The sequence below is a fragment of the Callithrix jacchus genome, chromosome 12 (assembly GCF_049354715.1).
Source record: "Callithrix jacchus isolate 240 chromosome 12, calJac240_pri, whole genome shotgun sequence".
NCBI lineage: Eukaryota > Metazoa > Chordata > Mammalia > Primates > Cebidae > Callithrix > Callithrix jacchus.
Genome location: NC_133513.1, coordinates 103,521,420 through 103,537,362, shown reverse-complemented (window position 1 = coordinate 103,537,362; position 15,943 = coordinate 103,521,420). Strand labels below are relative to the sequence as shown.

At 35.7% G+C, this 15,943-nt stretch overlaps 1 protein-coding gene across 1 annotated transcript in view; it reads right to left on the bottom strand.

Moving 5' to 3' along the window:
• Window positions 1-1,666: 1,666 nt before the first annotated feature.
• Window positions 1,667-15,943, bottom strand: part of SMC3 (structural maintenance of chromosomes 3) — a 35,372-nt gene continuing 21,095 nt past the window's right edge. The window contains exons 14-29 of the mRNA XM_009010270.4: window positions 15,182-15,285; window positions 14,899-14,998; window positions 14,329-14,489; window positions 13,738-13,879; window positions 11,598-11,748; window positions 10,232-10,384; window positions 8,323-8,474; window positions 7,151-7,309; window positions 6,429-6,536; window positions 5,821-5,929; window positions 4,673-4,920; window positions 4,380-4,592; window positions 3,586-3,777; window positions 3,245-3,422; window positions 2,963-3,069; window positions 1,667-2,072 (exon numbers count right to left, since the gene is read on the bottom strand). Coding sequence (XP_009008518.1) covers window positions 2,001-2,072; window positions 2,963-3,069; window positions 3,245-3,422; window positions 3,586-3,777; window positions 4,380-4,592; window positions 4,673-4,920; window positions 5,821-5,929; window positions 6,429-6,536; window positions 7,151-7,309; window positions 8,323-8,474; window positions 10,232-10,384; window positions 11,598-11,748; window positions 13,738-13,879; window positions 14,329-14,489; window positions 14,899-14,998; window positions 15,182-15,285 — 2,349 coding nt within the window. The 3' untranslated portion in view covers window positions 1,667-2,000. The remainder of the gene's footprint in view (window positions 2,073-2,962; window positions 3,070-3,244; window positions 3,423-3,585; window positions 3,778-4,379; window positions 4,593-4,672; window positions 4,921-5,820; window positions 5,930-6,428; window positions 6,537-7,150; window positions 7,310-8,322; window positions 8,475-10,231; window positions 10,385-11,597; window positions 11,749-13,737; window positions 13,880-14,328; window positions 14,490-14,898; window positions 14,999-15,181; window positions 15,286-15,943) is intronic.

The following is a 15,943-nucleotide window of genomic DNA, read 5'->3' as shown; positions in this document are numbered from 1 at the left end:
ATCTCTTAAAATACATGTTCACTTCTATGGTGAATGTAATGCATTTGTAACAGTAATAATGTTACTTCAAGGAAAGGACTCTCCAGCTAGAGAAGCACTTACTTAGATTTTCTTATGAAATCACTGGCTAACTCCTTGGGTAAATGTCTGTCGTTCCTCTAAGTTTCTGAGTTAAGTATGCTCAGGATGGTCATTTTTCTATTCAGTTTCATTAGAGTTAGTAATTGGCTTTTAAAAATACTTTATCATGTTTCATTATTTAGGTGCTTGTTACAAATTTACTGGCATTTCATTATACTAGTATCCTTGGGGAAATGCCTAAGAACAGTATTAATCAGTTCTAGAATGATGCTATGTCTGTAACATCCCTTGATCTGAGTCTCAGAATCTGCCTTACACCAAATTCTGTAGGATAACGGGTTGGTCATATCAGAGCGAATCTATCTAGAATGATATTATAACATCCATTGAACTAAGCCTCAGATGGAATTTATCTTATACCAAATTCTGTAGGTTGGTCATACCAGACCAAATCTACAAATCATAAACTAGACACCAAGCATTCATGATGAATATTCCTAGGTAGATGTTTAAGAAAAATTACTGGATAAATGTGTAAGAAAAATGGTAGAAATATTAGGTATTATAGTTACATAGCTCTTTGAATGGAGTTGTAAATAGAACATATACCAAATTGTCTATTATAGATCAGTTATAGCAAAGCTATAAAGTATAAATAATATACCATTTAAACTCTAAAGATTCAGCCAAAATGAAAACCCAAAGCAAACACACATTTTAAAATTCAATTTAAAGTCCCATTACTATTTCTTTATTTTTAAAGTATCTCTTTAGGTATTTCTGGTTTCCAATGATGGAAGAGTAGCTCCTTAACAAATTATCCTGCAGATAACAAGCATAATGAAAGGTAAACATTTGAAAAGGAAGAAATTGCCTGTTACTTGCAGAAGACATGATTGTCTATGTAGAAAATCTCAATCTACAAAAAAGCTATGAGGCCTATTAAGGTAGTTTTCCAGGGTCATAAGAGACCCCCAGTAAGGGCTGCACTCAAAGAACTGCTTTCAAAGAAGAGAGTATGGAAAGGGAAATAAATGTAACTTCACAATGAAGAATCTGTTGGGTAGGTGGATCAAGGTAAACATCAGTGATAAGGCATGTTAATATGTACTATTACATAAAGTAATGAGAATACTTCACTTCTGTGGTATAGTCTAACATGAGAAAAGTATCAGACAAACCCAATTTGAGGAACATCCTAAAAAACATCTGAGTGTTCCTCAAAATTGTCAAGATATGATAAACAGTGACAGGGAAACTGTCGTAGTATCCTCTGTGGGATCCTAGAAAAGAGAAAGGGCCTCAGTGGAAAAACTAGTAAAATCTGAATAAAATCTTGAATTTAGTTGACAGTAATATATCAATGATAAATACACCATGGTAGGGGCTGATTCTGTGTTTCCCTCCTTCCCAGATTCACATGTTGAAGTCCTAACCCTCAATACCTCAAATGTAACTAACTGTATTTGGAGACAGGCCTTTTAAAGAGGTGATTAAGTTAAAACGAGGCCTTACATCCAATCCCATTAGCGTTCTCACAGGAAGAGACGACGACAAATGAAAAGCCACAGAAAACACTAAATTAGTCATAAAACCGATTATTTAATTGAAGCTATTAAAAAAAGGTAGTATAAGTGATAAAATAATTAGGAAAGAATATTTAGTATGTTTCAAAAGATTTAAAATAGGAGCAGGACATTTTACAAAAAGTTGTACAGGAAATAAAATTCTTAAACTATAGGTAGAAACATTACAGAGTATCTTATAAAATACAAAGACAGAAATATAAAAGGACTATGATCCTTTAAATCTGGAAACTACTAATAATGGCCAAATATTTAGGTTTAAATTTACAGTTCCGGGGTATAAGAATCATATTACTATACACATCTCCCAAACCAGTAGGTAGTATTTTCCAATTAACCATGTGTGGTATCATCTTCTACAAAGTCTTTGGCCATCTCTGCTGTGATCACATCAATATGGCTAACCTGAGGAATAAATGTTAAATACATCAGTGTTGGCAATGTATAGAGTAATAATATATACAGCCTATCACCTATATTTTATATATCAAGTAAAATAATTCTGAAGCACTGACTCATAAAACTTTTATTTACTGGCCAGGCAGGGTGGCTCACACCTGTAATCCCAGCACTTTGGGAGGCTGAGGTGGCTGGATCACAAGGTCAGGAGTTCAAGGCCAGCCTGGCCAAGATGGTGAAACCCTGCCTTCTAAAAACACAATAATTAGCCAGGCATGGTGGCAGGTGCCTGTAATACCAGCTACTCAGGAAGCTGAGGCAGGAGAATTGCTTAAACCCAGTGGGTGGAGGCTGCAGTGGCCAAGACTGTGCCACTGCACTCGAGCCTGGGTGACAGAGTGTGAGACTCTGTCTCAAAAAAATAAAAACAACCCTTTATTTACAGTAGTGTTTACTGCATGGATTTTTAAAAATAGGTATTTTAATGCTCAGAAAAAAATAAATACCATGCCTAAACACCTAAGCTACCTTTTGTTCACTTTCTATTACTTTGCTATTTCATCAAGAATTTTAAGGTTCAGAAGATAGCCATGAAGAGCTGTGCATCCATACAAATGAACGTATGTAATTGTTAAAGACTGTGCATTACAGGAGCATTGAATAGACTGAACAGAAAGATACTGTTCGTTAATGCCAATGAAAATAAAACCAATGCAATGCTATTAAAATGTTGCTAAACTTCATAGTTACCTGAAGGAAAAGTTTTTTCTATACAAAAACATCAGATAAGCAACGACTTTCTAAGTTTTCTTTCACTACTGAAGTAACATAAAACCAGAATTCATCGAACGTAATGGATTAAATACAAATTTAAACTCCATGTAAAATAAAATTACCTTGTTTCTGAACTTTACGCCATAGAATTTGTCAGCTGACTCCAGCAGTTCAGGCCTAAAAGTAGTTGTAATAAACTGAGCATGTACAGCAAGTTCCATAATCATATCTGTAAAAAGAAAATAGTGCTTTAACAAATTTCTCTTTTCAGATCTGAAAATTTAAAAAGAAACTATCTTTAATCTTCCTAAAATTCAAAACTGCCTGAGTTTTTTCATACATACATCAGCAAATATTACCAGCTTATTGTGAAATACAAAACCGAAACTGTACTGAAACTGTACCTGACACAGCTTTTCTGTGCTGAGCATCCAGAGCCTGGTCAATCTCATCAAACAAGTAAAAAGGAGCAGGGTCACATTTCTGAATGGCAAAAATCAGAGCAAGGGCTACCAAGGATTTCTGTCCACCTGAGAGCTGTTGCATTTCTCTCATTTCACCTTGTTTTCCAGTAAATGACACCTTAAGAATAAACATATTATGAGTTAATATCCTTTAGGATATTGGAATCACCATCGCTCAAAAATAACTTGAGAAATATAATGCACCAATCAGATTTGCAAAAGATACTATAAATTCTATTATGGTAATGTTTTGAGGAAAATGGAATGTAAAGGTATTTTACCCTAATTCCAACTCCAGTAAACTGGTCAACTGAAGGGACACTGCTTTGTGAGCCAGAGCCCCTCTCACTCTCACCACTCCCTTCTCCTTCATCTTGAGACTGACTGCCCTCCACATCTCCTTTCTTCATCACCAAGGTAGCTTTGCCACCAGGTACTAACTTCTGGAATACTTCACTGAAGTTCTTGGATACCTTTAAAAAAAAAAAAAAAAGATTGAAATATAAATTTTGCTTAGGTAGAATTATACATACAACTTAAGTATTTAAAAGCAACCAATTTTTTTTTTTTTTTTGAGATGGAGTTTCGCTGTTGTTACCCAGACTGGAGTGCAATAACACAATCTCGGCTCACTGCAACCTCCACCTCCTGGGTTCAAGCAATTCTCCTGCCTCAGCCTCCCGAGTAGCTGGGACTACAGGTGCACACCACCATGCCCAGCTAATTTTTGTATTTTTAGTAGAGACGGGGTTTCACCTTGTTGACCAGGATGGTCTCAATCTCTTGACCTCGTGATCCACCTGCCTCGGCCTCCCAAAGTGCTGGGATTATAGGCATGAGCCACCGCTCCCGGCCAGCAACCAATTATTTTTTAATCTTAACAATAACAGACCAGATCCTTCTAAGGGCTGCGTAAAACATTCAAGTTACTGTATGTTAACAACCTGTAGGCTGGATTTGTTCACATGTATTAGATCGACCTGTTAATGAGGAAAAAAGCTTTAAAATCTTTACAAACTGAGTAAGGCCTGAAGCTTTGGTCCTGTGCATGTTTTAACTATAAAGCGAAACACACCTGTTTGAAAGTTAACTGAATAGCTTCATATTTCCGAAGTTCAAGTACATTCATCAGCTCCATGATTGATTTGTAACCTCTATCTAACTCTTCTTGTCGCTTTATTAACTTTTCTTTCTGCTCAGAGAAATTTACAAACTGATCCAAAGCCTTTTTGTTAACATGGCTATACTTCTTTAATTCAGTGTTGCACTGCTCAAGTTTTCGAAACAACTATAAAAAGAAAAAGTATGTATTAATATAAATAAATTTACATACCAAGCAATTTGTAATAAAACTTATTTAAAACCAACCTGTTTGAGGCTTAGTGTCTGGTACTTCTCAAATGCTTCCTGGGGTAGTGATCCGAGTTCTCGAATTTTCTTCATACACTCTTCTTTCTTCTTCAATAGCATGCCTTGCCGATTTGTCATCTTTTCCAGTTCTTTAGTATCATGATTTATAGCATCCATATGTTCCTTTTCCATATTTTTCCAGCGCTCCATACTCTTTTGAAGCTCCTTAATTCCAGCTTCTGTTTTATCAATGGAATTGTCCAAATCTAAAATGGGAAAAAAAACAAAATTAGGCTCTAATACCTTTATTTATTTTTTTCTTTTTTAGAGACGGGGTTTCACCATGTTGGCCAGGCTGGTCTCGAACGCCTGACCTTGTGATCTGCCCGCCTCAGCCTCCCAAAGTGCTGCGATTACAGGCGTGAGCCACCGCGCCCTATTTTAAACCCTATGTTATAGCATTTGAGTAAAGATTTTTATGGTCAAACCTACCAAAATAGGTTTTAGGTTTTATCAGTGTTTAAAATTTTCTGTGAAAATCTATGAACCACTTAAGTCAGTCCAAAATTAGGAGTTTATATGAGTCACTCAAATATATAATTTTCATTATTCAATGTTAATGCTTATAAACTAAAATTATTTTCTTAGCAACTAAGTGATAACAGCAACTTGAGTCAGGTACTTCATATTTTATCAACAAAATGAATCCTTTATGGTCTCAAAATTGTCACAAACATTTCAGTAAAACTAAGTTACTATTTATAGTCAACTTACTAAATTCCATTCACACATTGTTTATAATGATGGAAAACAAAAAATCATTAGTACAGGCTGGGCGCGGTGGCTCAAGCCTGTAATCCCAACACTTTGGGAGGCCGAGGCGGGTGGATCACGAGGTCAAGAGATTGAGACCATCCTGGTCAACATGGTGAAACCCCGTCTCTACTAAAAATACAAAAAATTAGCTGGGCATGGTGGCGCGTGCCTGTAATCCCAGCTACTCAGGAGGCTGAGGTTGCAGTGAGCTGAGATCGCGCCATTGCACTCCAGTCTGGGTAACAAGAGCAAAACTCCGTCTCAAAAAAAAAAAAATCATTATTTCATGCTTCTGCCTATTTGAACATTTCATTCTGTAATAAATAAAATTTTACTACATAAAAACTCACCTTCTGATCGTGCCATAGTGTCTTTCACTCTTTTATTGATGGCTTCAAGTTCTGATGTTGTGGCAGTGAGAACAGTACCCCCTTCTGTCTCTCTCAGCTCATTAAGTTCCTATAACAAAAAATGAAAATTCCATTAGTTTCAAATGTTATGACTGCCAACATTTTCTATAGCTATTGTCTGAATAAACTTTCAAGAAAACCAAAAAATACACATACTTCATATAATTGTAAATACTATCCATTAAAGGGAAGAAAAAATGACATAATTACTAGAAAATTTCCAAGCATCTAACCACCACTGTGAAAATTTTAACTAACATTTACTAAGTACTTATAATGTGCCAGGATAGCAATCATATAAAACAAGTACTACAATGCCTATTTTACACAAGAAGAAACTGAGGCTTAGAAATACTGCGTGACTTGTCCAAAATCACACACTAGGGGGCAGTACTACAAATCCAACCCAAGGCCCACAGAAACTGTAAGCTTTCTGTCCCCAAGGCCCACGCTTTCGATGAGAGCCTCTGATATAACCACCTGCATAAGTTATGGTCATCAAAGAGCCCTTAAAACACACACACACACACACACACACACAGACACACCTGTTCTACTTGGTCCAAGCGTTTTCTCAGATTCTCATTGAGATAAGTCTCTACTCGAGTAATAATACCTTCTAATTTAATTCTTTCATTTAGTAACTGTCGGTTTTCCTAAAATTAAGAAAAAAAAAATCAGTTGTCTTCATAAGCATGTACATTTCATATACAGGAATACTGCTCATCTGCTGTCCTCTCTATCATGCTCACATGAGCTGAAACGTAATTTAATAATTTATATTCTTCAAAAGAGCCCTATGCTTCATTTTTCTCTCATCGATTAATGTTTCTATGCCTGGCTTTTTATAAGGGATGCTATCAAAAACAGTTTCTTTTCCTGCTTTTCATTTTTTAGAATCAGTGTTGGTGGTTTACACCTATGCGTTTTAAAAAAATCCATTATTAAAATATTTAATCAAAACATTAAATATGTAAAGGTGGTAAGTATGGCAAGGCTAACAAGCTCAAATTTACTAACAGCAATACTTACAACTAATAAGTAATGCTAATTAACTAAATTGTAAGGAAATGAAAATTTCTTGTATAATCCTAACCTAGCTACAATGGTTTAGAAAAACAGTATCTTATTTACTCTTATGGGTATTAAAAGTTCAAGCCTCCTTTCAGTATTTTCTCAGTTCTTTTGTTACTTCTCTAGTTAGCAAGAAAGTTACTTTACACAGTAGCCAATTACTAATGAATTTTTTTCACCTCTTAGCTGTACTTGCCTGCTGAAGTTGACGAATCTCATCATTCAGTGCATCTACTCTCTTCTGATCTTCCAGGCTCAGTTGAGAAAGCAAATCAGTTCCCAGTTCTGCTTTCAGTGACTCTCTGGTAGACTCCATAGCGTGCAAGCTTGCCTCCAAACTCTGTAAGCTACGTTGCTGTATGACATTACCCATTTATTAATAAGGTATTAGCCACTGTATTACTTACAGTGAAAATTTTAAAACAATCTATATTTGATGTGAGCTAAATACACAGTCATATCAACTCAAATATTAGGTGCCTATTAATTTGGTAATTAGAACTCTAGCAAAAGAAAAAATATGATGTAATAGTATGGGTGGGGCAGGGTGGAACAGATCACATTCCGTGATTATACAAAAATCTTCAGGCATATTATAAGAACAAAAAGTTGTCAGAATGTGTTGGGATGGTACAACTGTAGGTACTTTATTTTTTGAAGCTCTTTGTAATTTTAGTATTATAATGTACTATATAAAAGATTTGTTAAAACTATCAAGTTCATGAAACCAGTAACTTACTATCACTTGTAAGTTTGCTTCCTAATTTTAATACAATCTGGACAAAATGGAATCAAAAACTCAACTAATTCCATAGAGCTTCAGATAAAAATGGTTACTAACAAAAACTGACCATCAGACAGTACTAATATGACATAGCTTCAAATGCCTGTTTGTTCACTGAAGGTGGAAAGTTTGAACATGCCAACAATAGTAGACTCTGGTTATCTATAGATTTAAGAATGGTAAAACAGATGAGATATCCGAAAGGACAGGTCCAGCCCTGGTACAGTGGCTTACGCTTGTAATCTCAACACTTTGAAAGGCCCAGCCAGGGGATCACCTGAGTTCAGAAGTTTGAGATCAGCTGGTGAATCCCCATACCTAGTAAAAATACAAAATTAGCCAGCTGTGGCGGCAAACATTTGCAGTCCCAGTTTCTCAGGAGGCTGAGACAGGAAAATTGCTAAGCCAAGATCATACCACTGCACTCTAGCCCAGATGAGACAAAGAAAGACTGTCTCAAAAAAAAAAACCCAAAAGTACAGGTCCAAACAAAAATGAAACATGTAAAATTCAAGAACAACTCATAATGTATGATCCATATAATATATAACAATTGATATATAACCAAAGATACACTTACGAACCTTAGGCATGAAGGTTTTCTCTGACTGCTGCCTTTTCTCTTTTAGCATCTTCATTTCTGATAATATGCTATCTCTAGAGGCTTTAAATTTCCTTTGCTGGGTCTCAATCTGTTGCATTTGGTTCATCAACTGATCAATTTCATTATTAATCCATATACAAGGCTAAGGAAAATTCTCTCCAGGTTGTAAATATATCACATATTCTAAATTCTCTTCAGACATAACACGGTGTTATCCCTTCCTTTTCTTTACCCCCAAATAAATTTGTCCTCAAATTTGTGGACCAAAACAATGTTGAACTATATTACCCAAAAGGTGTTCAATCATAAAGAAGCTAAACACATTTCATTTTACCCTACCATTTCACTCTTAGAATAGCATGTATTCTGTTTTACTAAAAGCTATACAAAACAAATTCTTGGAAAACTATAAAGGCTAGGTGGCGCTGCATCAATGACTTTAAAAAAAAAGGGGGGGGTAGGTTAAATCTAACAATAGTACATACTTTTAAATATCTTTTCATTCAGCAAATATTTACCGTTATTATGCTTAAAGCACTATGTTAAGGGCTTATGTACAAAGAGTAGTTCTTGCCATATACGGAAGAAATTCAATCTACCTAGATTATCAAATACAGGAAGACAGCTGGTATACGCTGCCAACATCCTCCTTTTTCTCAGTATTTCCCCATACTCTCTTGGTGTTAACATCTTGCCAAATTTAGGCAGTTCTTTAAAGTGTGATATGCAAACCCCTGCAAGACCAAAGCTCAGGTGCTTATTTTTCTTTTTCTGTGCTTGCACTGATGTGATGGCACAGAAGTTATAAATCTGCAGTTTTTTAAAAAATGCCAGTTTTGGGAGGCTGAGGCAGAAGAATCGCTTGAACCTGGGAGGCGGATGTTGCAGTGAGCCAAGAGCATGCCACTGCACTCCAGCCTGGCAACAGAGCAAGACTCTTGTCTCAAAAAAAAAAAAAAAAAAAAAAGACCAGTTTCACTTGGCTTTAAATCATTATCATTAACTTTGTATCTATTCTCTTTATTTTTCAACTTGTGCAGCAAAATTGGAAGCATACATAAAGTACTTTGTCTTATCCAAGGCACCATAGTGGTTTTAAGAAAATGCACATGCACAACTTTCATTAGTGAGCTGAACTAACCACTCCTCATGTAGCACCATTTTTATGTGAAAAAAAAAATATGGGTAATTAGACTTGGGTATATGACAGGCATTTCCTCCACTACCATTAAATCTACACTGAATTAACTTCAAGACAGTAAAATCTAGCAGACATTTTTCACTCCTCCCCACCTTTTTTTTTTTGAGACAGGGTCTCAATCTGTCACCCAGGTTGGAGTACAGTGGTGTGATCTCAGCTCACTGCAACCTCCACCTGGCAAGCTCAAGTGATCTTCCTGCCTCAGCCTCCTAAATAGCTTTGCCACCACACAAGTATTATGAACTGACAGCCCTTATATATTTGACTCCTAAGCAGTATGTAGCGTTACTGATGCCTCCCACTCTCTTCCTTAAAACACTCTCTTGCTTACATAAATTAACAGGAAAAAAAAATGCATTACCGAAGTTTTTCTTGTACAATTCACTGACTGATCCTTCTCAGTTTCCTCCTTTTTTGCCTGATACAACCTTTATTTTCATGTTCCAAGGGTTATTTTCTTCCAAAAGTGACTCGCTAGTATTAGCTACTTAACACTTAAGCAAAGAATCATTAAAATAGCTTTTAGATTTTTTCCCTTAGTCTTCAAAAGCTAAACAAAGATAAGCTCTTGAACTTAATAAAATGCAAAACATTTTTCACATATATGTGAAAAAACAAAAGATTATATATGGCAACCAAAACAGTTCTTTCCCCACAATCTGTCATTATGCACAAAACAAAAAGATATTTTCAATATTTCTGCGCAGGTTTTCATTGAGCTTTGCTTCGAGCTCACCTAGTTCTTCTTCTGCTTTTCTAACATCTTTTTGCAATTCAAGTCGAGACTTTCTTGTGTCATAATAACCTCCAGTGAGAGCACCCCGATGACTGACCTGGTCACCTATAAAGAAAACATGTAGTAAGTTGGTATATCATTTTGATTCAATGATAAAATGACTTATAATAAAACTAACCTACAGGTTTTAACTACATGAGAACTGAAAATAATTTAAACCACCCTGAAAAAAATGTTATGTATGTAATACTGGAGGTTCTTAACCCTGGATTCCAAAGATAAAATTCAGAAGATCTGTAATTTGAGTAGGAAAAAAATTTACATCTTTATTTTTAACCTCAAAATGAGATTTAACATTTCCATCTATAATGAACAGGACAAGAATCACAGTACTATTAGTACCTGACTTTGCTACCAAAAGAGCTACTTTCATATTAGACTACACTTTTCAGATCTCAAAATACTGTTTACATGCATCAGTACTTCAAATTTATGGTAGTTATTAGACCTACTAATTTTTGTTTTTTGAATACATTAAAATTATGATTTTAAATATTGTGATAACCATACCAATATAATTCACTTCCTTTGTGATCCAAAGCATTGTAATTTATGCATTAAAAATTATGTTGAATGTAGCTTTTGTTGCAGAAAAGAAAAGTAAAAAGGAATTGTGAGCAAGGATCCATAGGCTTCAAATAGCCAAAGGAGTCCACACTGCCTAAAAGGTTAAGTAAGAACCCCTGCTATCTACCAAATGATTATACTTCAGAGATATCAAGTAAATATCAAGTATGAACCTTGTCTGGACTCCTAATTGAACCAACCATTTTTAAAATGGTAGAATAATTGGAAATAATTTTTTTTTTTTAACCAGGGTCTGGTTCTGTCACCCAGGCTGGAGTACAGGTGTGATCTTGGCTCACTGCAGCCTCTGCCTCCCGGGTTTAAGCCATTCTCCTGCCTCAGCCTCCCGAGTAGGGATTATGGGTGTGCGCCACCACACCTGGCTAATTTTTTGTATTTTTAGTAGAGATGGGGTTTTGCCATGTTGGCTAGGCTGGTCTTCAATGGCTAGCCTCAAGTAATCCACCTGCCTCGGCCTCCCAAAGTACTGGGGTTACAAGCGTGAGCCACCACGCCCAGTCAAAGGCAAAGCATGAATTTTTCAAATACTCTCAAAACCAGAAAGCCTCCGAAATACTGTAAGATACACTCATCAGACATGCATACAGCTCAGGATAACATATTACACAGATTATATGTTTTAAATGATTTGTTAGAATTAATCTGTTTAAAGCTAAGAATTACTACAAACCTTCCAAAGTAATGCAGTCCATGGTGAAAGCACGGGCCAGCTGGGTTGAAACTTCCATGCTACGACAAATAAGAGTCTTTCCAAACACATGTTTGAAAGCTTTGTCAAATCTGGGATTGTACCTCAGTTTACTGATCATAGGAATGGCATCCTAAAAATGAAAACATTTTGTCAACATAGAGATCATAACATAGTTAACTAAAAACTTAGAATTACAAAATTACATCTTTATGAAATACAAATGAACCACAAACTCCATTATATTTCAAAACTCTTGGGGTTTTTCCTGTAGTAGTGAAAAGACTCATTCCACTAGAATATCCTGGTAATTCTGCTCATGTAATCAAGGTTTTCAATAGTAGGGCATAACAGTGTTAAAGAGCTTAGTGGTTCTGAAGCTAGACTAACCAAATTCCAAATACTGGTTTCAGCACTTACCAGATGTGTGCTATGGACAAGCCGCTTAACTTCCTCAGATAATACTTTATCTACAACACTGTAGATAATACATACCTTCCTTATAAAGTTGTGAAGACTAAATGAATTAATATACACAAAACGTAGGATAGCACCTCTCACATAAAAGGGCTAAATATAAATAGTATTGCCTCAAAATGTCTCAATTTTACATATTTTATATATCTAAATTAGATATTCAGGAAAATATTTTGTCAGAATAAATTTCATTTTTTCTCTCCTAAACTATTAGAACAGGATTTTTAGAATTTTTTAAATTATGAAACTATATTCCAATACAGAAAAAAAGTGTTCCATGTAAATTAACAAAGGGAACACCAACATAACTACCATAAAGCACAAGAAATAGAATGCTGACCCCCCTGAAGCCATGTGTGCTCCTTTCCTCATCACATAGCAGTTACCTATACTGGTTAACTGGCAGAAGTGACCACTAACTACCAGGACTGTGCTGATCACTTCTTTGTACTTCCTACTTCTATCATCTAAGTTTATTTACTTTATTTTTTTGAGATGTAGTCTTGCTCTGTTGCCAGGATGAAGTACAGTGGCATGATCTTGGCTCACTGTAACCTCAACCTCCCAGGTTCAAGCTAGTCTCCTGCCTCAGCCTCCCAAATAGCTGAGATTACAGGTGCCCACCACGATGTCCAGCTAATTTTTCATATTTTTAGTAGAGATGGAGTTTTACCATGTTGGCCAGGCTGGTCTCAAACTGACCTCAGGTGATCCATCCACCTTGGCCTCCCAAAGTGTACGGATTACAGGTGTGAGCCACCGAGCCTGGCCCTCATCTAAGTTTAGTTTTGTTTATGTGGTATAAATGGAACCATGCCACATGTATTCCTTTGTGTCTCATTCCATTCATACATTATGTTTCTGAGACTCAATTTTTCTTTCCCAAACTTCAAAGACAATTTACAGATGTGACAGCAGAAAAAGCTAGACCCTTTGGTAGCTTCCAAGATTTTTAATGTTCCACTTTAATTATTGATCATTCCCATGGGGTTTCAGCTTTAACTTCAGAGAATGATAAAACAGTTGATAACTACCATCAACATTCTGAAGTCAAGTACCTCAAAGCAATTACACTCTTCCAAAAATGATGTCTGAGAGTAAAAGTGCACTAGCTAGTAACAAAAGCAATATTATGCTTCCAGAGTCTATCACCTTACTAGCCATTTTTTCATTCAATTTATAAACTCTTTTTAAAGTAAAACTTTACATGACAGTTCCTTGGGGATTTTTCTCCAAATCCCTAACCTTAATTATGTCACTCCCAGATATGCTCTCAAATTCTGTACTTACGCTTTTAACACTGCACATTTGCAATGATCTGTTTTCTATCTTGGCTTTTTTTTTCTTTTTAAAGAGACAGGGTCCTGCTATGTTGCCCAGGCTGGTCTACACGACCTGGGCTCAAATGATCCTTCCATCCCAGCCTCCCAAGTAGCTGGGATTACCAGTGTGCACCACCACATCCAACATGGCTGTGACTTCTGGCTCCCTCCCCAAAACCCACTCAGCACTATGGCCCATGGCAAGACAAGTATGTTTATCTCACAGACCACTGAATCCCAGTGTATAATGCCTGGGCACTAGCATGTGTTAGACTATGTGATAAAAAGTAATGAGAGAGAGACCTTATCACACATTGACTCACATTGGTTTCAGGATAGGCAGTATCCCTGACATCTAACTTGTTAAGAGGTAGAAAAGTAACCTCGCCAGGAAGATTCATTTTATTAAACTCCATTAAAATCTTCGTGCTGACTTCATCTGAATCAACAATGTGATAAAATAACCTAAATATAAACAGCATAAGACATATCTTTGTTATTACATTTTATTTTTTGAGACATGGTCTCCCCATGTTGCCCAAACTAGTCTCAAACTCCTAGGGTCAAGCAATCCTCCCACCTCAGCCTCCTGCACAGCTGGGATTACAGGTGTGCACTATTAAAGTTTTGTAACACTTAAGCATCAAACAACCCTCTTCCTATATAGTCAAAATGATTTTGGAAAAAAAATAAGACCACTTAAAAATTCCAATGGTGGGAAAGGAGAAACCTCCAAAAGAAAAATTTGAGCTTCTATAATTAGGAACAAATACTTAGCAATTACTTCTTAAGTAAGGAATCGAGGATATAAAAAGACAATGGAAGATATACTATATAAAAACTACAAAAGTTGTTTCTTAGGCTATTCTTATTCCCTCTTCTAAAAATGCTAAATATCAAGCAAACGATTTAACCTGTTTCCAGCAGTGACTTCCACGCATGTGTAGAAAGCTGGTTCACATTCAAAGTTATTCATCACAATGCCATGATAGCCATTTTGAACATGCTGGTTTATTCCTTTTCGACGAAAGTGGTCTAGCACTTTGTTTATGCTGTCTATTCCATTTAAAATGGCCTGTAAATTGTCAGAAGTGAAAAATATTAAAGTATCGCCACCAATGGCACTCCTGCTAAGAAATGAGCCCACAACACCATATATTTTAAAACATTACCAGTGATAAAACTAGACATCCTCTCCAACAAACACACATCACCACCTCACAATATGCCAACTACATGTTAAGACCTTATATGATCGGTTCTGTTCTATAACAGTAGTGTTAAAAATGGGCTCTTTATCTGAAAATCAAAAGTACTATTAATAGTATGTGTAGTAATAAAACTAATCTCTATCATTTCATATTTAGAGAATAATTTAGACTCTACTCCTATTTATCACTTGGAACCCATGACCTACACCTTGAAAGGTAGTAACTTCTTAGTAACAACTCAATGACTCAGTGTAAACAGAGGTGATGAATCACCTTTCCCGTTGCCGCTCTAAGAAGTTGTTGCTTCTTTTCAAGATCTTCTCTTTTAGCAGCAAGTGCTTGCTGTTCTGCATTCTCTTCTCTCCACAAGTAACTAATCAATAAAAAGTAGACTCTCTTTAGCTTTAAACACGTATGAGAATGCATGAACAGTATATACTTTAGAATCAAATAGAGAAAACAAGCCTGTACAGTTAATTTGTAACTTAAAAGACCACATAACATCTAGCAACTAGCATTACTCAAAAAATTAATGCATATCTTAGTCTATACTAACTTTCTTTCACTTTGTAATTCATCTTTCTTATTTTTTACTTCATAATATTTTCTGTCCAGTTCTTCCACTCGAGCTTTGACTTCATTAAGATCCTGGTCCAGTTTCTATGGAAATAAAAGTAATTCAAATTTAAAATTCAGTTTCATCAAACTAATGGACAGTGACAAAAAGCAGATCAGTGACTGCAAAAGGATGGGGGAGAAGACAAAAGGTGAGGGACGGAGGAATTAAAAAGGGGTATGGAAAACATTTCTGGGACACAAACATGTTTATTGTCTTATAATTGTGGTGATGGTTTTACAGATGTATATGTTGTATATGTATGTCAAAACTCAGCCAATTGTATACTTTATTTTTGCCACTTTCCTGACTAGGAAGAATGATGTACTTTAAATATGTACGATTTGCTGTATGTCAATTATACCACCATGATGCTGTTGAAAAATCCAATTTCAGTTTTTAAAAGTTGTCTTTAGGCAAAAGAGCATATCACCAGGAAACACAAACCATTAAATACTCTAAAACATATTGCTAAAATAAGTTTTGTTCATTCATGATCTAAATCTTCCTATTTCTATAATATACACTGCAGAATTTTAGAAAAAAAATCTAAGTTCTCATAATAGTGCATTACTTTCATACTTCCCCCTCTACACACACACAACAAAACACAAAAACGATTTTCAACTATTTCACATTCAAGAAAAATTAGCTAAAAATGTTAAAAGGCAGAAACTGTAATCTATAAGAACCTAACATTAG